At 44.9% G+C, this 24,141-nt stretch overlaps 2 protein-coding genes across 9 annotated transcripts in view; one reads left to right on the forward strand and one right to left on the reverse strand.

The window, feature by feature from the left end:
• Nucleotides 1-8,225: 8,225 nt before the first annotated feature.
• On the forward strand, nucleotides 8,226-20,659 carry LOC119659330 (28S ribosomal protein S17, mitochondrial). Its single transcript, XM_038067374.1, has 2 exons — nucleotides 8,226-8,584; nucleotides 20,223-20,659. The coding sequence occupies exons 1-2, from the start codon at nucleotides 8,474-8,476 to the stop codon at nucleotides 20,580-20,582; spliced, it is 471 nt and encodes a 156-aa protein (XP_037923302.1). The 5' UTR covers nucleotides 8,226-8,473; the 3' UTR covers nucleotides 20,583-20,659.
• LOC119659327 (mucin-16-like) overlaps nucleotides 20,655-24,141 on the reverse strand; it is a 273,395-nt gene continuing 269,908 nt past the window's right edge. For all 8 annotated transcript variants that reach the window (XM_038067360.1, XM_038067361.1, XM_038067366.1 and 5 more), the window contains 2 exons: nucleotides 22,561-22,868; nucleotides 20,655-22,507 (listed from right to left, as the gene is read on the reverse strand). In XM_038067360.1, the coding sequence (XP_037923288.1) occupies nucleotides 21,445-22,507; nucleotides 22,561-22,868 (1,371 nt within the window). In that variant the 3' untranslated portion in view covers nucleotides 20,655-21,444. The remainder of the gene's footprint in view (nucleotides 22,508-22,560; nucleotides 22,869-24,141) is intronic.

Raw genomic sequence — 24,141 nt, forward strand, 5'->3', positions numbered from 1 at the left:
AAGGGAATGCCTTATCATGCGTCCTCTTTAACCTGGCCCTTAAAAAAGTCATCCGTGATACTAAATGCGAGGGTCACGATCCTCTTTAAGTCCACACAACTCGACATCATGGGAAAAACAACCCGAGACGTACAAACACCTTCATGCAGATCGAGAAGGCGGCAATAGATATGAAGTCTTTTTCAGCTTACAAAAACTGTTCCGCTCGAAACGTCTCACCATAGAGTCAAAGCTCTTACTGTACAAGATTATGATCTTGCCAGTCCTTATGTGTACCTCGGAGACCTGGGTTCTTAACAAAATAAAAAAAAACTGCGAACTCTTGGCCGCGATGGAGAGAAGAATCCTCCGAAGAATTTTTTGCCCCCTACACGAAGATAGACGATTCCGTAGCCTACATAACGACGAAATCTATGAGCAATACCATTACTACCAAGTTATGGATGAAATGCGGCTCAATAAGTTGCGGTGGGCGAGTTACTTAATCCGTATAAAAAGAAAATGAGGCAAACCTTGCTGGAGATGGAACGATGGTCAGAAACAACTTTTAAGGATATCGAATTGGTGCACTTTGGCGCAAAACGGGGATTTCTGGATATTAAGGTAGGCATACACCGGATACCGGTTGTTGCGCCGTTGATGATAATGATAATCTTCAATAATCCCTTTCTTATCGCCAAATGCTTTCCCCTCTGAGTTCGCTTGTGTCCGCCTAAACGAATGGTTCGTTCTCGCCTGTAGTCGGATCGGGCTTTTATGCTGTTGCCAAGTTTATGAACATTGTATTTAGTTGTTTAGCCGGTTTAACGGCAAACCAGTACTAGTTGGAAATTTAATACACATGCCTTCTCGATAACAAAATGAGGCCGGTACAAGTCTCGTACCGCGAGTGCGAAACTCATCCTTACTTGGGGGACACTAAGCCACAGCGTGTAAAAGCCGCGGAACCAGCTTATACTATCGCTGTCCATGGACTGAGCAATTCCAGCATCACCACACAACTCCTACATTCGGCCGCCAAGACCGTTACAGCCGAAGAAATGATCAAGGACGAATTCCCTGCTATAATCATCGACGACGACCAGAGCTTCCCTCCTGGGGACCAGCCTGACGCTCGGAATGGCGAAACAAATTCCTCTATCAATTACATCCAAGGATTCAAAGACGAATTCAAACTTGTTTCAAGTAAGTCTGTTTTCAAGCGAAAACAACCGGATTCGGGCATCTCGGACACCGAGACCCCAGCAAACAAAAACCGTTTCCATCTTCTCTCTGACAAGCATTGCCCCGAAGCGACGCACGCACGTTCCGGAACCTCGAAATCTGCCGGCACGGTCAACCCACGGGTAGTTCAAGATAAGAATAGAATTAGCTTCCTCCCTCCGATTTTTCTGTATGGCTGGACTGCCAGGGCACTGGCCATTGCTATCAAGAATATTGATAAAAATGCCAAATTTGATATTACCAACCTACCGGTCGACAGACTCAAAGTCCGGCTAATCAAGATCACCAAACTGCAAGGCCATTCCTTCACCCAGAAGTAGCAGAAGAAGCCAACCCTCATCCTCAAAGGAAAGGAATCTCCTCTCACGAATTCACTCCCGAAGACGTGGCTTCGCAAATTAAGGAGTTAACGCAGGTCACGCCGATCCGCCTCTTGCATGTGACCCTCAACTTTGAGGCAGATGACAACATAGTTACTAAACAAAATATCCTACTTCATCGGCGGATTAGCTGGCAGAAACCAAGAAAGGGGGACATTTCCTAATATTTCAACTGCCAACAATTTTGCCAGGTTTCCTCAAACTGCGGATATGACCCCAGATGTGTCAAGTGCGCGGGCCCACAGGCCTCTAGGAACTGCCCCCGTTCGACTGTACAAAAGAATGCCGCCCCTCAAATGTGCAAACTGTGACTAACTGGGTCACATAGCCAACTTCTCCAAATGCCCCCGTAGGCTGGAATCAATCCAGCGCAAAGAGAGAGCTAAAAGCATCTCGCTTTCCCGATCTGCTCCGTTCTTCCCCAACCTTGACAGGCCCTCCTCTATTCGTGTTTCTCAGCCTAGCCCTCTGTCCCATGCCAACTGGACCGCCACTCTCTCACTGACCCCGTCTTTCGCTGCAGTGGGCAGGGGTCGAGTAAGACCCGAAACTCTTAGCTCTTTATCGCCCATTCTTCATTCCCAGGGGCTTCTTCATGGAAGCCAGGTTCGTAATCAATATGTTGTTCGCCTCTCTTTGGAACACAATCTCTGACTTCTACCCCAACTATTTCCGTCTCCACCCTGAAGACAAACTCGAACCGGGAAGCCCCCAACGTAAAACTATGTGCTCCCGATTACATTACTTTCCGCAACGACGCGGGCAGAGGTGCAGCCATCCTAGTCAAAGGGGGACGAGACTTAGAGCAAATAGCATCCCATCGGCTGCACTGGCATCAAACTGCTTGTTGGCAGTAGTCAGACTTCCTGTTAGGGGTGGAGGCGTCCTCCGAGTTCTAACGGGCTCTGTCTACTTCCCGGGCGGCACAGGTCGTCACCTCACTCCCATTCTGTCTCTGGGGAGTCGCGGCCAGTTTCGATGCTTTCATTCTGGGCGGTGACTTCAACGTGAGACCCGTATTTTGGAGTGTTTCAGTAACAACGAAAATAGGAAAGTGCTCTTCGATTGGTTTCAGTCAGGCCCATTCCTTAACGTGGACATCATTAACGCTGGAGTGCCATCTCGTGGATCTTCTTTCCAAGAGGGCTTTATAATCTCGTCCAATCTCTCAGCATGTGTCACTAGCTGTTCCTTTTTGCCAGCCTACCCCGACCACCATGCCCTCAGCCTCTCTCTGCATCTACAACAAATTCTCCCTTCATTCTACCATCCGAATAAATGCAGATCCTTCAATCTGACAAACTGGGTCTGGTCTCCCTTTGCCCCTTTTCCCCAACTGCTCGACTGATATAGTCAGAATAGGCCCATTCGCCTCCTTCTTTTCCTCCCTAGAAGAAGTCGAACTTGCAATCACCCGATTAAACAATAAACAATTTTCGAGCCTCGACGGTATCGCTAACTTTGTGCTGCGGAAATGTGCGCCTACTACCAGTGGACGTCTCGCCATCCTCATCAATAACTCCCTCAACAACGGACACTTCCCGGTATCATGGAAATCAGCCCTCCTTATACCTATCCCTAAGAAAGGGTGCTCGAGCGATCTGAAAGATATGAGGCCTATCTCTCTTCTTTCCAATATTGGGTCACCTCAATAGGCACTACTCCCCCATCATTCCACTTAATCAATTCGGGTTCAAAAACCTCAGATCCACCGAGCTTCCAATCCTGTATCTGCAAGACCAGTTCCTCAATCACTTGGAAAATAGGCATTGTACTGTAACCCGCGCTTTAGACCTTGAAAAGGTTCAGGATGTGGGGAAAAGAGGGCCACCTTATCAAAGACTGCACTGTAGATCTGCAATGGATAAAGTAGATGACGGGCACCTTGCAGGTGGTGGCAGGTGCCTGGCATATAAGAGGGAGCTGAATCGTAAGGCTAAATGAGGTTCATACAAATCAACCATTGCGAGGCAGCTCAAGATTTGGTCTCGCAAACCATTCGAGAGTCGAATGTGGAAGTGGCGGTAATATGTGAACCGTACTGAAATTACGTTAGTTCTACGTGGGTGAAAGACTCATTGGGAAACGCGGCGATATAGGCATGTGGACGGCAAGCCATTCAAGAAACAATTGCATTCCCGGGAGCCGGCTTTGTGCGGGCGAAAGTCAATGGCGTCCATATCTACAGCTGCTATGCTCCTCCTGGTGCAACATTAGCACAATATGAGGAGATACTAGACGGCTTGGTGTTGGACGCTAGAGACCACAGCCCCAAAATCATTGCCGGCGATTCCAGCGCGTGGGCTTTAAGCTTTAGACTTTAGTCGAGTGACGAACACTAGGGGCCAAATCTTGATTAAAACCTTCGCGGAGCTAGACATTGTACTCACCAACGTTGGATGATTGCCCGCCTTCCGAGGCAGAGGACTAGGACCAGGAACGGGGGAGGTGACAGTCGAGTGAGCATCAAAAGTAGAAAACCAGGATAGCTGGTTTTTCCAGTGGAGCTTTCGAGGAAGAGAGATTCTTGGTGGCTTTAGAAGTAGGTTACGACCGCGACGCAAGCTCCATCATAGTAGAAAACCCAGTAGTTTGGTTGTGGAATCTAGAAATCGGGCTGTTGAGAGCATCGTGCCTGCAAGCGAGCAGGATTTGCCAAAGGACTAGAGTGGAGCCAGAACATCAGCAGTGGCCTTAAGAAGGCTGTACGGAAAAGTAAGCGGAATTGCTACAAGTAATTGTGCCTCGAAGCAAATGCAAACTGCTTACAAGGTTGTAATGTACAAGTTTCGTGGACAAAAGTCACCCCAAGTGATGTGCGCGTGACTCTTGTTCAAAATAATTGCAATCCCTTTCCCACAACAAGAAGAAAGCGGATCTCATTCAATGATTCGACAGGACGTCTTCACAACCCCCGGGGTGACCGAAGAGGAACTACGGGAGATCTGTGAACGGATTGGGGTTAATAAGGCTCCGGGGTTGGACGGGATTCCGAACAAAGCTTCCATTCGTCGAGCTAGCGGGTGGTCTATCGGAGTGGTAGTATGAGTTTCGTAGAGCGTGGTCCACGGTTGATGCCATTGCAAGTGACAGCAGGTGCTCCCCAAGGCTCCAGACTGGGGCTTTTCTGTGGAACATAATGTATGACGAAGTGCTCAGCTTTCGCGTGCCAAGGGAGGCAACATTGATTGGTTTTTCAGACGACCTGGCAGTGGTAGTAGTTGCGAAACGCCACCAGCATGTGGAACTGTATGCAAGTGAAATCATTCAGGCGGTCCTTATTACCAATCGCAGGAAAAACAACACTATCAAAATTCGTGCAAAACGAGGTTGTTTCAAAGTCGATCATTAGATAACTGACGGGATGAACGATGTCAAGTTGAGCTTCAAGATGCACCTGGACTATGCTCGCGTAAAGGCAGGAAAGGCTAGTTCATCTCTAGCAAAGATGATGCCAAATATAGGAGGGCCAAAATCTAGTCGCCGGCTGCTTATCGCAGTGGTGGTGAAATCCATGCTGCTATACGTGGCTCCTGTCTGAGCGTGCGCACCGGATAATACTGCGAACAAGGGAAGGGTAAGTTCGGCATACCGGCCAATCATGCTGGGGGGGTGCAGTGCATATAGAAGGGTATCAGATGAGGCAGTGTATGTCATCGCGCGAATGATTCCCTTGGATCTTATGGCGAATGAGGCACACTGTCTCTACCGGAGAAGGAGGGTGAATCCGGCCGAAGTGACTGCGGGATTCCTAAAAGCCACTAAGTAGGGGCTGTAGAGGAGATGGCAGTAGCGGGGGGTAATTCCGAAAAGGGCCGCTGCACCTATACACTGATCCCGTGTATTAAGAGATGGGTCGAGCGCAAGAATAGAAAATTAAATTATCACCTAACGTAGTTCTTTATGGGACACGGCGGATACAGGAAATACTTACATCGTCTTCAGACTGTCTCGAATGCGTCGCTCCACCCAAGGACTCGGAGCATGTTATGTTCCAGTGTCCGAGATTCGTGAATGAAAGAGAGAGGTTAAACGATGCCCTCAACGCGGTTATCGAACCCCATAATTTCGTGGAGGAGATACTGAGGTCCTTAGCAAACTGGAGTGCGATAAACGGAACAGTAACTGCGATACAGAAGAAAGTGAAGGAACTGCAACAAGCTCGGAAAGCGTGACGGACGCGTGACTTATTTGTGCTGGTGTAAACCTGAGCCCTCCTCGCGAAGTAATACTTCATGGTGGTCCCGTGAGGATAGTGAGTTAGAATCCCATACACTGCTGCAACCTGGCGTAGCAGCGTCTTTTTAAGATTTCCCCCTCCACCCATAAAAAAAAGACCTTGAAAGGGTATTTGATTCAGTTTGGAAAGAGGGCTTCCTCTATAAACTAATTCAGACCAATTGCCCCCTTCCCTTATTTGGATTCAGAATCCTCGGAGATTTCATCTCCAACAAAATTTGCCATGTGCGCTTCGATGGACTTTGTTCCATTGACTTCCAGGTAAACTCAGGAGTCCCCCAGGGATCTATTCTAGGCCCCAAATTTTTTAATATCTTCCTGCACAATATTCTTCTCCCTCCCGTAAAGTTATCCCCCACGCCAACGTCAAACTCCTAACCAATAGGGTCATCGCGTATTTCAACCGGTGGGCCCTCGCCGTTAATTCCCATAAGTCTGGGGTTGTTTGCTTCAGAAACCCCAGCGGAAAGTGCTACTGGCGCACAGTGCCAGAAAGTAAAAACCTCCCTTTACGCATTGCTAACCACACTCTCAAGCTAAAACCAAACATTAAATACCTCAGAATCTTTCTTAACAACAACCTCAAATCCAACCCTCACGTCAGATCTACTATCGCCAATGCTTCTAAGGCCTCAGCTGCCTTAAGAAGCCTTATCCCGAGCCCTGTTGCCATTCACCAAAACCCTTTTATACAAAACTCTTATCCGACCAAATCTGACTTATGGTTTCCGAACATGGGCTACCATGTCACCTAACGTAGCAGAATTCCTCCTACGCTTCGAAAAGACGATATTCAGGGAATGCACCACCGAATACAGAAGGTCAAACCTAAAATTTCACCAAAATTCTCTCCTATACGACCTCTCCGGTGTTTGCCCCATAATCCCGCATATGATCAAACTGTGGCGCGCCAGACTGAAGAAGTGGCTGTTTTACCCTAACCCACTGATAAAAAATCTCGCTACGTGCAATGCCTCGTTACGCGAGCAGAGGTACTACGTTTTAGAGCTGACTCTTCTCTCGGACAGTAATTCTCCTCTCAACCATCACGTCTCTCCCCCCTTTTTCATCCCCTCCTTTTATTAAAGCTCCACGCTGGATTTTTACAGAGACTTACCGCGTAGGGCCAATGTTCCGGCAGTTAATCCTCGCACAGGTGTAGACCACCTTTCATTTTTTTTTACTTTCCTAGTCTAGATTAAGTCAATCAACATTAATTAGCCTGTCTAATATGTGATATCTGTAAACATTAACTTTTCCCCTGAATCAAGGTCCCTCCTTCTACCAATTCATCATCATCATCAACGGCGCAACAACCGGTATCCGGTCTAGGCCTGCCTTAATAAGGAACTCCAGACATCCCGGTTTTGCGCCGATATCGATATCCCTAAAAGCTATCTGGCGTCCTCACCTACGCCATTGCTCCATCTCAGGCAGGGTCTGCCTCGTTTTCTTTTTCTACCAAAGATATTGCCATTATAGTCTTTCCGGGCTGGATCATCATCACTCATACGGATTAAGTAACCCGCCCACTGTAACCTATTGAGCCGGATTTTATCCACAACCAAACGCTCGTGGTATCGCTCATAGATTTCCTGGTTATGTAGGCTACGGAATCGTCTATCCTCATGTAGGGAGCCAAAAATTCTTCGGAGGATTCTTCTCTCGAACGCAGCCAAGAGTTTGCAATTTTTCCTGCTAAGAACCCAAGTCTCCGAGGAATCCATGAGGATTGGCAGGATAATTGTCTTGCACAGTAAGAGCTTTGACCCTATGGTGAGACGTTTCGAGCGGAACAGTTCTTGTAAGCTAAAATAGGCTCTGTTGGCTGACAACAACCGTGCGCGGATTTCATCATCGCAGCTGTTATCGGTTGTGATTTTCGACCCTAGATAGGAGAAATTATCAACGGTCTCAACGTTGTATTCTCTTATCTTTATTCTTCCGGTTTGACCAGTGCGACCAGTGCAATTAGGTTCCCGCAATCCCACAGTCCTGTTCATCCCTCCCGCCTTTGGTTAGTGTCTTTGCACAGGTCAAAATCGAATAAAAGGTAGCTCTTTCTCAGGCTGCTATCACCATCGGGAAAGGACTGCGCTTCACTCCAAATCCGTCGCTCAATCCTGTCCACCGATGCTTAAAAACTCCCATTTTCTCGTTTTCCAGTACTATTTTGTGTTGTTTTGTGTTATATTTGTTTAGTTCTAAATTGTTCTAAATTATTTAAACGCGAAGTTCTAAATTATTTTTAGGTTTAAGCACATGCTATGTCAAATGAGTATTGACATTCACCACTTCTTCCCTTTATGCCATGTAACCGGCTAGGTCGGATATTTCCGCAGGTTAGCGTTATATACTTAATTAGTCACACTTCAGCTTTTAAGTTATTTTTTTGTACCGCTCATGTATTTCTTTTCTTTGCTCAATAAATAAATCAGAAATCTGAAAATCACCAAATGCTTTCCCCTAATAATGGCCATCGAACGTAGCCATTATTAGCCATAGAGCGAACTTGTCAAATCAGCTGTCGGTGAATGCCAATGGAAATCCAAGAAAAGTGTGGTTAAGATCCTCTGGTCAAATCTTATTGAAAGTGTTATTAGTTTTGTGTTATTTGTGATAGTTTTTGAATGGCCGCGGCAAGGAAGTTACTCCTTCTTGGACAATGTGTGCCGTGCATAAAACATAACGCATCGAAAATTAGGATTCGGCGAATGGAACTGGATGAGAATCTTTTAATGGTGAGTGATTTTTGCTCGTTATAATTTCCTATGCATCGTAAACATTCATTTCATTGGCATATTATGTTCTTATTGGTACAAATAGGAGCATGCGATTCTTATAAATTCTAAGTTATTGCGTCCTTTTATTTTCACGCTCTGTATGTTGTGGACCAACTTGCCAAAAATGGCTGGTTTGTGATTGAATACTTTCACGTGTAGGAAAAGCTGATTCTAGGGAAGAAACACCATTAGTGGCTCCTATAAAGCGAGATATTGGTTACCAATGTTTCGACCGCTTACACTCATTCCTAGCTTCCAGGATGCTGCGTCATAAATCCTCTGTTCTTATTAATATTCTTTCTAGGCTTCTAATCTGGCTGGAATATGGAATATGGAGGAAACCGTCGCTATTTCAAAGAATTGTTTACCATAGGTCCGTCACCTGGCTCTGGCTTGAAATGTGCATTCGCAAAGGTATCGTTCATTTATAACCCTATATGCGTTTGCACGCGTATAGCTCAAAAGCCCTCGCGTTCGAGTTCTGTTATGATAGGGTCAAATCCTCTTTGACTTAGTGCAGGGGGTGAGCCTTCGCCATCTGATGTTAGCCGTTGTTAAGTACTGCAACTAGATTCTACACTTGACAGTAGCCAGCAAAGTGCGTCCACTGCAGAATTGGCAAGAATAGAGCCTGCCTGGTCAGTCGGTCAGGCCGCTCATTTTCCTCCTCCCGGTCCCCGACAGGCTTTCAGTATCGCCAGTACCTCCGCTTGGAATACACTGGCGAATCCTGGAAGACCCTACAGCTCGGCTACACTATGTGTATCTGAAAAAGTTTCACGATATCGACTTCATAGACCATCTTTGATCCGTCGGTAAAAAATATTGTGGCATAAATCTACAACACGTCGCTGGTCCTCTACCGTTTCCTGCTTAGAAAGTCCACAACAAAGTTCCTCGTTCTCGAAATACTTCGTCTAGGATGTTACTATGGCCGTAGGGCTTTGTTGTAATACATCCGCCCTTACGTGGTTTTACTGCACTGCCGCGGTAGCCAGGAGCATTCCCAGATACTTTACATTGGAGGAAAGAACCAATCTTTGTTCATTTAGCCGCGGGAAGTTGCATTGGGCTACCCTTGGCTTAGTGATTAGTAGCACTAGCTCTGTCGAATCCGCATCTTGCGACCCACAACACTCCTTCTATGATGTTTCTCATGACGGAGGTAAACACCTCTGACGTTAGCATCATCAAGTTATCGGCATACCACCTTTGCTCTGGTCCTGTCCAATATGACTAGAATTTCATCCACCACTATTAATCCGAGCGCCGGGGTGGTTACCCATTCAATCCAACTCTGCTTAGATGGCGTTGGTACTAACGTTCTTAAATGCTCCCTCAATACTCAACAAGGCAGCCAGAGTATAATACTTGTACTGTAGCGACCGTAACCGTGCTAACCGCCTTTGAGGTAGGCCTGCTGAGGCTTGAAGAAACGTGTTTTTCCCATAATCGTTCTTAAGTGGATGTTCAGGACTCCCCTAAGGACTTCAATACAAAAGAGGTTGAAAAGGTTGGTCGTTGAAAATCCTTCCGGCATCTGCCCACTCGGTACGAAAATCGATCCTCTTGAGGTTTCTGAAAGAGTTGAAAACCTCCACAGCGAGATTTAGACTTTTCAATTCAACTGTGGTCTCTGGTGAGACACTCTCCAATTCTCCACCCTAAAAGTCCTATTGTCGGTTGGTAAGGTGATATGAATGACCTCCTCTCAGCCGTCTCAGTTCTTTGAGCTGGCGAAATACGAGGTTGGTGTTGGTGTCTAATAATAAAATCAAATAGAGACTGGCCTCTTTCGTTGGTTTCCGAGCTGCCCTAAAACGTATGCCTTGCATTGGTGTCGCAGTCTATCCACATGTTGGCCTTATTTACTGCGATGGGGGACGTCAAATGTTATAGTTTTTCAGCTGGAGCTAATCCGTCGTAGTCCATATAAGTCGAGATATACACGTTTTTTGCCTGTTCCAATTTGACCACGGTTAGGTCATTGGAAGTCCAGAAAACCAGAGAAGCGTTCTGGCGTTTCTTGGAAAGGATAAATATTGTATTTTAGATTTGTCCCAATCAGTGTCTCTTCCGCTGTCGGATAAATTGTAATATTACTTTTGGAGTTCTTTGATGGTTTGGCTTCCTTCGATCCAGGGTTTCTGTTTTATGGAACGTTGAAGTTTTCATCTAGGAGGAAGACCAGTAGGTTGGTTGAGGCGCACTTTGAGTGTTGATGATTCGCTTCGCATAATCTGCTTGCATAGGGGGTTTGTCAGTCCCTATCGAACCATCGATCTTCATTTCCTTTAACAGCTCGTTGGCGGCGTCGACTGGATCCAGGTCATGGTCAGCTTTATCGGAGCTCAACATTTCGTCTTTTGGGGTTCCTACCCCTTGATAACCATCCAGTCGTCCATGAGGATTTTGGGGGGAGTTGAAGTCGCAAGAATTGCACGAGCTTATTACTATCCGTGCGAATCTTCGGCAACCAGATACGAGCAACCCATCTCCTGGGAATCTCGTCGTATGAGATGATTGATCTTGAGTTTTATGCCCTTTCAGACATCGTTGATTTTAGCGACGCACGAACTGAGAAACTTTCTGGAGAATTGGGAAGAATCAAAGCATCGATGACTATCTCCAACACTCTCGCATCAACACTGATCGAACCTAGAATTGCCAATCACCAGCGTAAATAACTCCTGACCACTTCGCCGAATGGCTTCGCATTTCGTGCCTCATCGGTCGGTTGTAGCTGTTTCCCTGTTTGCAGAGGTTTTTTGGCGTCCCAGCGCTTGCAAACTCTGCTTTTTTGGCTTTGCTGTTGGACATCATCTTGAGAAAGATTGCGCTTGAAGGTGGTAGGTTTCGCCTTCGGCTGGTTTTCGCCTGGTATTTAGAGATCCCATTTCATCCGGCTCGTCGACAGTACATGTCTAATTTTTCCAGTCCTGCTCAGAATATATATGGCATTCTAGTACTGGCTTTGTTGGCTTCTGATGGCCTACATTCCCGTCTTGTTTCGGGTTTGGAGTACTATGTCTGGTAACCGTTGCATCCAGCTCGATGACAGTGGTTTCCAAGCTGGAAATCTGTAATCCCTCTGCTCCCAGAGGTCCCTGTTGTTGGTTTCAGCACATCGGTACTCCGGCTGGCACCGACTGTATTGCCCACCACAGCCGCTGTCTCTTGGCTGGTTGCCAGTCAGCAGCTTGTCCTCCGATGGCAACACCATCTTTTCTTCCTTTATTGTCCGTTTTTAATTTTTAGTCCATGTCTTAGCTCCATGAGTAATCCGGGAAAAATGCCCACCCTGGCTAGCCCGCTTACCAGGGTAGCGCTTCCTAAGGTATTGAGAGTCCGGGTACTAGAAACGAGGCTCCTCATTGGCCTCGCTGCCTTCGGCGTATGCATTTTCCAGTGCAGGAAGGACGAGTCCCGTGCTACTGCTCCGGTCGATCCCCTCGCCAAATCCGCTTGTCCCTAAGCCGTAACCAGCAGATAAACAGATCCTCGTCAGTTGGATGAACCGACCCCCAACCTCCACACTCTTGGCCTGTTGGAAGACGGTTTCCAGCAGCCCCCGTGGGAAGGTCGTATGAGAACTTGCTGAATTATGAGATCTTAATCTGAAGCATACTCAGATGATGCAGCCACCAAGTGGTTAACTACATTCTAATTTTCAGTCCTCATATGCAAGCATTTCCCTAAATATGGATTTTTCAGTGCTGCCGCTCCATTCTTCAGGACCCTTCCTTTACTTACAAATCTAGGGCAATGAAAGCAGACATGATTTTGAACGGTCCAGTGCCATTGCAGGCTTCTGCGGCATCCCCTAAAACCTGTGAGAAATAGTACGAATTAATCTCTTCGTGCCTTCTCATTGGAAACCAGTTTCTGGGTCCAACGACCTTTTTCCGAACGTCTTCATGTTTTTCTTCTACTTGTTTAGAAATTTCTCTCTTCCAAGTTATCGGCCAATGTGTCATCAATGTCGACATCATTAAAGCAATTGACATATTCGCCATCCGAGGCACTTCATTCGTTTTTTGCGCATTTTATGCATCGTGGAATGCGGTTACCTAGGTTGCCGCCGTGTAGAGTATTACGGAACTCACTACTCTGGTTGTAAGCCTAATGTATTCAATGATTTCGATAGTTGGTTTGGGAGTAATCATGTGGAGCAAATTTGTTTTTTCGACATTTTTTTATTAGCATCGCCATCGTTTTTTCTTCAGTGCTAGTTCAACATTTTATATTTTATAGCAGCGTTTGTTTCCACATCATATTTTCTAATTGCAAATACTATTTTGTCGACATGAGACACTATGGAGCTCTCGTCAGCAACCGGGACATCACTATACAAGATGCTCCACACAAATGGGCTCAACCCAGAACTCTGTGGACCCCCGCGGAGGTACTCTTTGTGTCGAATGCCTTTCGTACATCTAGGGCAATATTTGCTGATATTATCCTTTCCATGTTTCGCATGTTCGGCCAAGTCTGTAACCAATTTGATAGCATTAATGGTTGGCCTGCTTGATCTGAGCGCAATACTGACCACATTGCTTCCGGTCTTGAATGAAGTGTTCTATAACACCTCAAGGCCCTGATCCAACTGGATTGTTGCGCCAGCGATTATTATTATTAATGGTTGACCTGGCAATACGAGAACCAAATGATCGGTCAGCTTCTCTACAACATTGAACATTCTGCGGTAGATCACTCACTCCAGTACTTTCTCCAACGCATTCAAAAAACTTGGGACTGTACAATTATAGGTTGTCAGAAGGCTTACTAGTGTTAGGCAATAGCATTAGCTTCTGTCATTTCCGTAACGGAAGAAAGATCTCCTCCACCAGGCATTAATCGCACTCCAGAACATGTTCGACCTCGATTTCAGAACCAACTTCATGGTTTTATTCCTCTGCAGGTCCTGTGCTTTGTTGCCTCCAATCTTGCTGCAAACCTCTAGCAATTGGTCCCTCATTACTATAGGTATTACTATCGGTTCTAAGATTCTTTGGAAGGAGCCCTCATACTGGCCATACTGAAAGACCAACCCCTGCATTTGTTCGTTACAACTCTATAAGCGATTCTTTCTTTGCTTGAAGTTTCTGCTAGTTTCTTTGCAGATGCGTCCCTTAAGCTTGTGGTCATTTCTATTTACTGCTTTTTGAGCCGCTCGCCTAACAAGGTGACATAATGACCGAAGGTGAGACAATTCATTTTTCCACCAAAAGTGGTTCTTCTACTTGGGAATATGTATCGTCTTGCCATTGATGAGTCGCATACCGTTCCAATACACTTTGTTTGATGAAGGGGGTGTCTTGCCCAAACTGTTTAAATGTTTGTTCGACAATTGCTTTTGTAGATGATGATGTTATACTTCGCTCTGATATCTGCTCAAATAAATTTAGATCGAAAAATGGTTTTAGGAAAAACATTTACATATTTAATTTATCAACTTTTTTTTGTTCACGAAGCAAGGACCTCCAGAAATCTTAACGGTCATTCTCTTCTTTTACTCATGAGGAAAGGATTTACAGGCTTTGGGAAGTAAGAACTCTGCAGAGGCTACACGGTATAGAAGGCGGATTAGAGGCAGTAATGGCAATCAAGAGAAGGTTAACGAAATTATTGTCCATTAAGAAGGCGATTTCAGTATCAATTTTGCTACGCATATCTAGAAGACGACTCCTCGTCAGTAGATGTTGATCGCGATGTGACCAATCTGATTAAAGGTTCATTATTGGTCATTCGAAACCCAACTGAACTTGTCGCTGACCTTTTACGCGAACAGTGCGCCGCCAATGACGAGTTGGTGAAATTTATGGAACTCTACGTTTTCGTTACACTTACCAAGCCCCTGTTAAATTCCTCTGCCTTTTAGTTGCCTTTTATGACGGGGTCAAAGGGCGTGGTATTTGGGCTTCTATCCTTCTTACTAACTTTGTTCTCTCACGTTATAATTATCCATCTGCATTGTGGTTGTCTTAATTCTATAAGAAATTCTATGTCGTTTTTTATTTAAGGATTGAAGGAGTCCTGACTTAGCATGCATTGGATGATGGATCAGTCTAAATGAGGAGAAATTGTTTCCACTTTTTTTAAAAGGAACCTAGGCCATATATTCCGCGCATCCAGGTATTCAGACAACGAATCGGCTGGTCAGAAGCAAATTTTTCTGGGCTTCAATGAATAAGGACGTTAATTCCTGGGCGAGACAGTGCATTGCGTGCCAGAAATGTTAAGTCATCAAGCACGTATAGAAAGAAGTAAGCTCATTCCCTCGGTCTACAAAGCGTTTTCATACGATCCCCATCGACATCATTGGCCCCTTGCAAGATTTGCATGGCTTTAAGTATTACCTCACAATTATCGATAGGTTTATGCGGTGACTGGAAGCAATACCTCTGGCGGACATTTCCGCACAAGCGTGCGCTGAGGTCCTTTGTCAGAAAGGAATTCCACACTTTGGAGTTCCAACAGAAGTCATTACTGACCAGGGAATGCAGTTCCCTGTTCTCGGAGCTAGGCAAACTCCTGGGCTTCAAACGCCATCGAACGACTGCGTACCATCCGCAATCCAATGGGATGTTGGAACGCTGGAATACGATACTGAAGGCCGTTATTATGACATACCATGACTCTTCGCGCCCGAAAGTCTTGCCTTTTGTTCTACTTGGTCTGTTGTGAGAAGTTTGCCACCAGCTCGACCGAGTTAGTGTACGGGGAGGATTTGAAGCTCCCCAGCGATGCTGTGTTCGGTAGTATATTAGCCCTTTCCACGACTGGGCTTTTGCATTTGCTCCGGGATGCCGTGACCAAATTAAAATCACCCTCATCATCCTGTCATTCTTCGATGACGGATGACACCTCGCAGGACCTGAATGTCTGCACACACGTCTTGGCTCGCATGAAAGCAGCGACCATATTAGGGTCCAGAATTGCACAGTGGAGAGCACTTGTTTAGGTTTGACCTCGAAGGCAGGCCTAAGAACGTCTCCGTGTCCAAGCTAAAACCATTTGCCTTCGGGGCTGAGGTTTCGGAGAAGAAAGGTGCACGGCGCGTGAGATTCTATCTGCGCCCCTAAAATTGGCGGACTAGGAGTCATTCACCACGATTGGAAACTCACTCGCCTGAGTGGCTCGCCTGTTTGTTGTCAACAAGTTGACAGCCACGAGGCTGGTGGAGCAACTTGGAAGAAAAAAACAGTCTGCGATCAACGAAAAATATAGAACAGGATAAGGAAGCTCTGTTGTCAATTTAATTATTTCTTATGTGGATTTATGTAATGTTAATCCGTTGAAACTAATTTAGTTCATTTAGTTTTCCATAAAATTAATACAAGAGATTTTCAGTTTGATGCAACGAAATTGCATTCTTAATTGACTATTCGTAAAGTTTATTACAACTGGGTTGGGAATATTAAACGAATCAAAAGTGAAACAGTTCTTTCCAGATCCCATTTTTTCCTAAAACTACATTAAAACTCTTCAAATGAACGACCTGCTACTTCAGAAATACTGATTTCTCTTTTGGGAAAACGAAGCGTTTAGTCGAGTGTCCGCAATCATCATCATCATAATTAACGGCGTAAGAACCGGTGGTCGGTCTTGGTCTGCCTTAATAAGAAACTCGTAAGCAACGCGGTTTTTTGTCCCTAAAAGCTGTCTGACGTCCTGTCATACGTCATCGTTCATTCTGAGGCAAGGTCTGCCACGCTTTCTATTTCGAGCATAAATATTGCTCTTATAGATTTTCCGCGCTGGAGCATCTCAACCCTAAGGCCAGCTTGAAAAGGATGCATGAAAGAGCAACCCCTTGTTTTAGATCGTCGATTCTGCTCTGGCCTCTCATACACAGGGTCAGTCTAGTTAGTACCATCAATTTAGTCGGAATACCGAATTCTCTTATGACCGTATACAGGTGCAGCTGATGGCCATATTTCAAAAGTTTTTCCATCGCTTGTCGCAGAGAGAAAATCTGATCTGTTGCTGATTTGCCTGGAGTGAAGCGTCTTTGGTATGAGCCAATGATGTTCTGGGCGTATGGGGCTATCCGGCCTAGCAAGATAGGGGAGAATATCTTACAGATGGTACTCAGCAACATGACACCTTTATAATTGCTGGACTGCGCGATATCCCCTCTTTATATGTATAGGAGATCAGGTATTGATTCACTATATGAAATTTTGAGCATAATTTGATGAGCCCCTTGGTGTAGTTGGTTGCCTCCACATTTAAGCAGTTGGCGACTTATAGTTTTTAAGTCGATAAATTGCGCGGATTGTTTCTCTCATGGTTGGTGGTGGTAGTATTTGTTTCGCATCTTTCCAGTATTCTGGTTGTTGGGCAGCTCATCAAAATATTCAAGCCATTGCTTTAATATGCCCATAAGATCGAAAATCACCTGATTGGCAGAGCCGATTCGACGTGGTGTTGTTATTTGAGCCCGGAGCACCATGTCAACGAGATAGTGATAATCAATATTGAGACGTGGAGCTTTCGATTAACACGTGGTCAATTTGGTTGGAAGTGGTCTCGTTTGGAGAGCCCTTCGTTTGTTTGTAGACTGCTTTCCGCGCAAACCAGAACTGCCAACACCCATTTCGTGTGACACTGCTAATTGAATAAGCCGCAGTCTGTTATCATTGGTGGTTTTATGCAAGCCTGAATACAGGCTCCGTTGCTACTAGGCTGTCAAAATCTCCAATTATCATTTTGATATCACATCTGTTGTAGGATTCGAGGATTTGTTTAACTGCCTTGTAGGAGATATCCTTTCTCCGACTCTGTAGTCTCCTCTTTATGGGTGTGAATTTTAATGACGCCTCTATTATGAACTTAGAAACGTAGGGGGCAGGTTTCATTTTTGGCTGACTTGGAAACCTACTCCGAGCATATGGTTTACTGGATGATCGCTATAATATATGGTGTAGCGGTTTTTCTCCAAAAAACTGGTATCTGTCCAGCAGATCTTATGTAATGCAGTGCCATCAGCCTTATATTATGACATAATATTATTTAGCTGCTCAGCAGCTCCTGATCTGTACACAGAGCGTATGTTCCATGAGGAAATGTGCAAATCTTTTGTCTTTTTGCCGGGTCCGTTGTTAAAAAATCAATACGGTTTGAGGCACCTTTCGTGGTTTCGTAACAATCGTTTTCAATGTAGGATTGTGCAGTGACTAATATGGATTGGCCGATGGTCCAAAAGATCATCAGCATTGGCAGGAGGGAAGAGCTCTCACAAAAAAACTTAAAAATTTTGAGAAATTGGCCGCGAAAGTTCGCGCGCAAATACTGAAGCTCCACTGCTTTGCTAACCAGGCTCTGGAGAGTGGGGGCGTGCTTTGAACACTCCAGTTCCTCACATATCATTGTACCAAACTTAATGTGTCATTAAATCGATGTGTGGATTGCCGCAGGAACCTGAAAAACAAAGCAATAGGAGAACCTAGTGGGAGATAACACGCCAACTAAGCTGGAAATGAAAAAAAAAATACGACTCGACCCCGTGTGACGGAGTGCCGTATTGAAAGGGAAGACCGACGGCGGATCACATCCTCAATTAATGCTTCTCTTGCCTCAGATCTTAATGAGATGCGGTTTTGGAGATGCACACTCTGCTTGGTAACATCTGGCCATTATACTGGAAGAGTGGTATTGTGAGTTCCGCGGCTTAGAGAGGAGGAGTGGAATACGAACAGATGCGGATGACTTATTTCACGGTTGGCTTGAATTGCGCGCATTCTTATCTTTGTGTTTTCAGGTTCCGGTGCGGGCCGTCGACGCAACGATGTAAGGACACGTTAAGTTTTATACAACGATACGTGAGGGACTGAAGTGCTCACAGGACCTTCCAAGGAGGCATGCAAGCGCGTGTCGGCAGTACACTGTACTGACTGTGTAATGAGCCAAATTTTAAAAGAGGCTCCACAAACCAGAGGAAAGCTGTACTATGTTTCAAAAAAATGTTGCCCGCAATCAAGTGAATCGGAAATGGAAAGGAACGAACAACTGGCAACCAATTTCGATCATAGGTGCGCCCAGGGGAGAGGTAAGGCAGTGTCTGCAGATGATGTCGCAGCGCTTGTTGCTGGACGCACTGTCGAACAGGCGCAAAGCAGACTCGGCATATTGATGCGACGGGTAAGCGGATGGATGACTACTCATGGTTTCAACCTTGCACTGGAAAAAACCGAAGTAGTCATCCTGACTAAAAAGAGAATTCCGACCCTGCGTCCCATATCGTTCGGCGAGTCGATAATCGAGTCAAAATCAGCGGTAAAGTACCTCGGGTTGACTCTTGACTCAAAGATGAGCTTTTCTGAGCAAATCCAAGCAGCAGCGAACAAGGCTGCGGCTGGAGTTTCGGCGTTAAGTAGGCTAATGGCAAACATTGGGGGTCCTATGTCTAGTAGGCGACGTCTCCTGATGAGCTCAACGCAGTCTGCCCTGCTCTACGGCGCAGAGGTATGGGCTGGCGCTCTTAACAAGGAGGTATATCGTAGACACCTCGCACAAGTACAGAGACGGGGAGCTTTACGGGTGGCGTCTGCGTACCGCACAGTCGCTGAACCGGCCGTGATGGTGATCGCGGGAGTTATCCCCGTTGCCCTTCTTGCTAGGCAGCGTCAGGCCATATACAAGCGCAAGGGAGATGAGCCAAGGGAGGTGGTTGCTCGCGAAGAACGGCAATACACTCTACACGAGTGGCAGCTCTCTTGGCAAAATGAAACTAGAGGCAGATGGACTGCGCGGCTCATCGGCAACTTAGGTGCGTGGCTGAATCGGAAGCATGGTGAGACTGACTATTTCCTTACCCAATTTTTAAGTGGGCATGGAAGTTTTCAGTCTTACCTGCACAAGATTGGAAAAGCGCGTTCTCCGGATTGTGTGTTTTGCAATGGAGTTGTGGACGATGCCCACAACACTTTTTTTTCTTGTGGAAGGTGGGATGGGGTTCGTCAGCAGCTCTATTTAAGCACAGGGGATCTCTCTCCAGACAACATTGTGGAAGAGATGCTGAGGACTGCTGACAGCTGGAACCGTGTTGCCTATTACGTTCGGGTCCTTCCCGTTGCTAAGAAGATAGAACTCGACCGGTGGAGGAGCCGGATGGCAGGGAGCTCCTTGAACTGACAGTTCCCTTCCTCCTCTCCCCTCCCGTTGGTGAAAGGAATTCCCTGATTCGAAGGCGGGAGAGTTCGGGGGCTGGCCCGAAGTAATGTGACAAACGGTTCCAGGCTAGCTCTCTGACGATGGGGAGGTGTTTAGTTTGTAGTCCGTCGACGTACCGAATCGGGAGTCCAACACTGTGCGTAAATGCATTCACCTACCCTACCCGAAAAAAAAGGCAGTGTCTGCAGCCCTGGATGAAACCCAGTCCTAATTTTTGGAATCCATGCATTTAGTTTCGAGTTTTTGGATTTGATTGATGTAGAGATGTAGAACTTACCGTACCACAAATATTGATATCATTTTGGAGATGTAACACGACTAAATTTTGCCATTTCATCCCATCCATCTAACATTCATCTATGTAATAATAAGAAAAAAAAATACAAGAATTCTCGTCTTATCTTAATGTTACTTTCAGTACTTCAAAAAAGATGAATTCATATTCGCACATGATCCCGAGAAGAAATGCAAAACAGGCGACATTGTCCTAATCAAGGAGCTACCGAAGAAGTTTACTCGTCTAATTACCCATTCAGTGGAAGAGATTGTCTATCCACTAGGAGACATCACGGATCCCATAACTGGCAAAAAGGTTGTTGTCGGAAAATATCGGGATGACGTTGAGCACGTCAACAAATTGTTTGGCAAATCCGAAAAGGCCTTCGACTATGACAAAGCTCCGCCACGAGGACGACTGGAAGGAACAAAAGACTTCACGCACGGCGAAACATATATCAAATGGCACGAGGACGGGAAGGATCAACCCTTCGCGGTTTAGCAAGTTTAGTTCAAGCCAAATATCTTAGTTGTACAGTTGCTCGATAGTTTAATAAAAATGAAAGAATATTCGTAAATTTTTGAAATTGTTTTTATTTTTCTTGTATGGCAAATAATCCATGTCGTTTTCGTGGAGGTTCTCCAACTTTTTGTATAATGCTTTTGCTATGTATTTTGATAATATTCATTTAAAATGGTTTTCTCTCTTTTGTTCAAAGTGGTAAAATAATATATGCAACTACATCGCTTCTAAGCTCAACATTAAAGTAATTATAATTTGTTTAAATATCATAACAGTTTACGCTTAAATGTTTTGGTGTAAGTTACATGATTTTTTTGGTCTTGATTCTTTATGAAATGGCACTTAAAATTTACACCCTTTTCGGAATAACGCGATTAAGACGATAGAAATACATAACGTAAATAGATGGGGAAATATTTTACATTGCTCAGTTAAACGCTGCTAGATATGTTATAAAATCAACCGGGAGTCTTGGCTCCTCCAAATTATCGGCGGCTGCCATAAATATCGATAACACAATCAGTTATCGGGCCACTATCTGGGAGACGTTGGAAGATAGTCAGAAATCAGAGCGGCGTTGAAAAACATAAGACTTGGTTTAGGAACGTAATCTTTCTTTTATTTTAAATCGTCATTATTAATAGATATCTCAAAAGTTAACAATTTACATGAGTAAGATAACAGCGCAGTACGAAACAGAGTCAAACGAGTTAAAATCAAAAATATAGATTGTCGTTAAATAGGGATGACAATTTGAAGAAACTTCCACTTTTGATCACAATTTTATAGCATATCTAGCCCATGATCCCAATACACAGTCCTGGATTGAGAGTTGAATAACTTATTTTTTGTTAAGGTTCTCGAAGAAGGCAATGCTGCTCTTCAATTTGCCCGGCACTAAAACTGGACTGATTGGACGTTCTCGGACCGGAGACTCCTGAGTGAATCTAATTTCCGCTCGTTTTTGCTCAACAATTGATTGCTTGGGCAATTCATCGTTGACCTCGGGTGGTGGACTGGCGGGGCTTGCTTCGTGGAAACCATTTTCTGCAGGTTGTGTTTCCACTGTTTGCTGAGAGTTTTCAGCTACTGGTTCAGGACTGCTTGCGGCAGGAATTTCTGGATCCTTTTCCTCCGCAGGAGTCGAAACAGGAGCTGCGGTAGTCTCAGTGGTTTGAACTGGACTTGGCTCTGTAATTGAAGATTGGGTTGATTCAGCAACTGGTGCTGGAGTTGGGGTGGGTTCAACGAGAGCAGTGGGCTCAGTACTCGGGTTCGGAGCTGTCTCTGTTTCGACGACTTCAGGTGTTGGCTTCTGTTCCGGCTCTACAGCAGGCTTGACATCAACCGGCGGCATGGAAGCTTGTTTTTCATTCTCAATGAATTTCTCGACAACGGTTGGCTCCCGAGCAGGTGTTGCCTGTGCGGGCTCTGGTGTCGATTCTTCTTTTGGCGTCACCATCACTATTAATGTTGACTGGACAGGGGTTTCTTGATTAGCATCATCGGGTGTATTGGGTGGCGTGGCCTGCTGTTCATCTTTGGGAATCGACACTATTTCTACGTTTTCATCTTTCCATTCTAGAGAATTCTGTTCATTTGCCTTTTCTTCAGGCGCTTGAGCCGTTTCAGGTTCCGCTGGACAATATTTTTGATCGTATGGCGGTGAATAGGAATCCTTGCATGGCTCTTGTGGAGACAGTGGTTCTCCGATCGGTTCGCTTACTTGCTGAGACATTGGGGACAAGTCAATAAGCTTTTCTGGCTGTGCCGTTTGGACGGATTCGTTTGTGACTTCCTCCTGCCGATTCTCTGTTTCTGATGAAGGAGCTGCTGCAGTTGCGGGAACTTCTTCGAAGTGTACCTGTTTTTCTTCCTTTATCGGCTCAGCTTTTTCAGGTGACCTGAATGGGCAGACTGATTATTGATTATATTGAAAATTTAATCGAAATCTTACTTATTCTGCTGTTCGGACGTGGGACATGGGCAAACTACCAAACTCTCTGGGGGTAGTACCGGAGCTTCGGCTGGAATGTATTTTTGTTCGTAGGATGGTGAGTAGGAGTCTTTGGATGGTTCTGCAGTGCAGTTGCTTCCTCCGTTTCTTGTTGCTATCTCTTGAGGTTGTGTATTTCCCGCTGGAGTTGCTGGTTTTTCTTCAACGCTCTCTCCGTTTGTTGTTACAGGTTCCGCGAGCTTCGGTGGTTGTGCCGGGGCTGTTGGTTCTTCTTTAGTGTTATTTTCCACTGATTTCCAGGAGTATGACTAGCAAATTGAAAAAATAAATAGATAAATTTAGAACGATTGATATGAGATGTGGCGTCGGAGAATGATAAAATCAGAGTGACGAGCTAGCTAATGGTATGTGGTGGCCAGTCAGTGTGGATGAATTTATCGCCTTGGAAAGATGGATTGGAGGCAGTTGCATATTTTTCCTGGTAGCACTAAATGATAAGCCTCATTTAATGATGGATGCATACACGATTTCCACGTATCAATGTTCAGAGTTTATTAAGTTTAGTTTAGGATGATGTCAACTAAGAGCATTTTTTTGTGCACTTACTATATATGTGCTCTGGTATCTGGGATTAAGGCGGGTCACGATAAATATTACGTATCCATCAAACTTCTTAGAAAATCGTTTTAGTCAGTGATTAATTCGCGTCGGAACAATGATTCACGCGGAAATGTTCACGCGATAATGACGTCTTCGTACTACTATGTATCTAAATATCTAAATAAATGGTGAGGAATATGAATGAATACTGGTCGATGATCCACAAGTGATGTAGCTAAACTGAGCGAATTTACTGTGTGGCGAGTTGGTTATCCACATATGGCAGTTGGGTCAACTTTGAGTTGGAATAGTTCAAAACGAAAATATTAAAAAGCGCATATGTATCTATCTTTATATATCACTTTCATCCATGAACTTTTGGATTTATTATTTCTGTTTCATTTTTAAATGCAGTTTCTTTGAAGCAGATCATTGCTGCTGACGAGACTATCACTTCTTTCAAGTTCATGGTAAGTGGCTTACCGTAAATAATATAATATATTACGCATGGTCGGATCAAACGCTTGATAATGAGCGGCTCTCTAGTATAGTGATTAATATTGAGTGGAAAAAGTTCAAGAAAGGTGACCAGTGTAGAAAGAAGAGCTCATTACCAAAAAGTAAGATGTGCTCCAATGATTTTGTTCTTTTTCTATGAGAAGTTGGCTATGGCCAGTCTTTATAAACGTATTTATTTTCAGCACTGCTTGGCATACGTAAGCTAACTGTTAAAAGACAGTTTTTCGTGAAGTTTTTTTTACATATATGTGGGAAAAGGAGGGATAGAAATAAACAGGTGATGAGAGCCAGAAAAAATTAGCACCGATCGAAGTTCCAAATTTTGTGGGGCGAATTAATTGATAGATTCTCATTGAGTTGATTGATAACTTCTCGTTGTTCATTTTACTCATATCCATACCAAACTGCAGTGATTTTCCTAATTTTTGCAAGCACAACCCTAATAATATTAATAATATTATT

Source organism: Hermetia illucens, chromosome 6, assembly GCF_905115235.1.
Source record: "Hermetia illucens chromosome 6, iHerIll2.2.curated.20191125, whole genome shotgun sequence".
NCBI classification, from domain to species: Eukaryota; Metazoa; Arthropoda; class Insecta; order Diptera; family Stratiomyidae; genus Hermetia; species Hermetia illucens.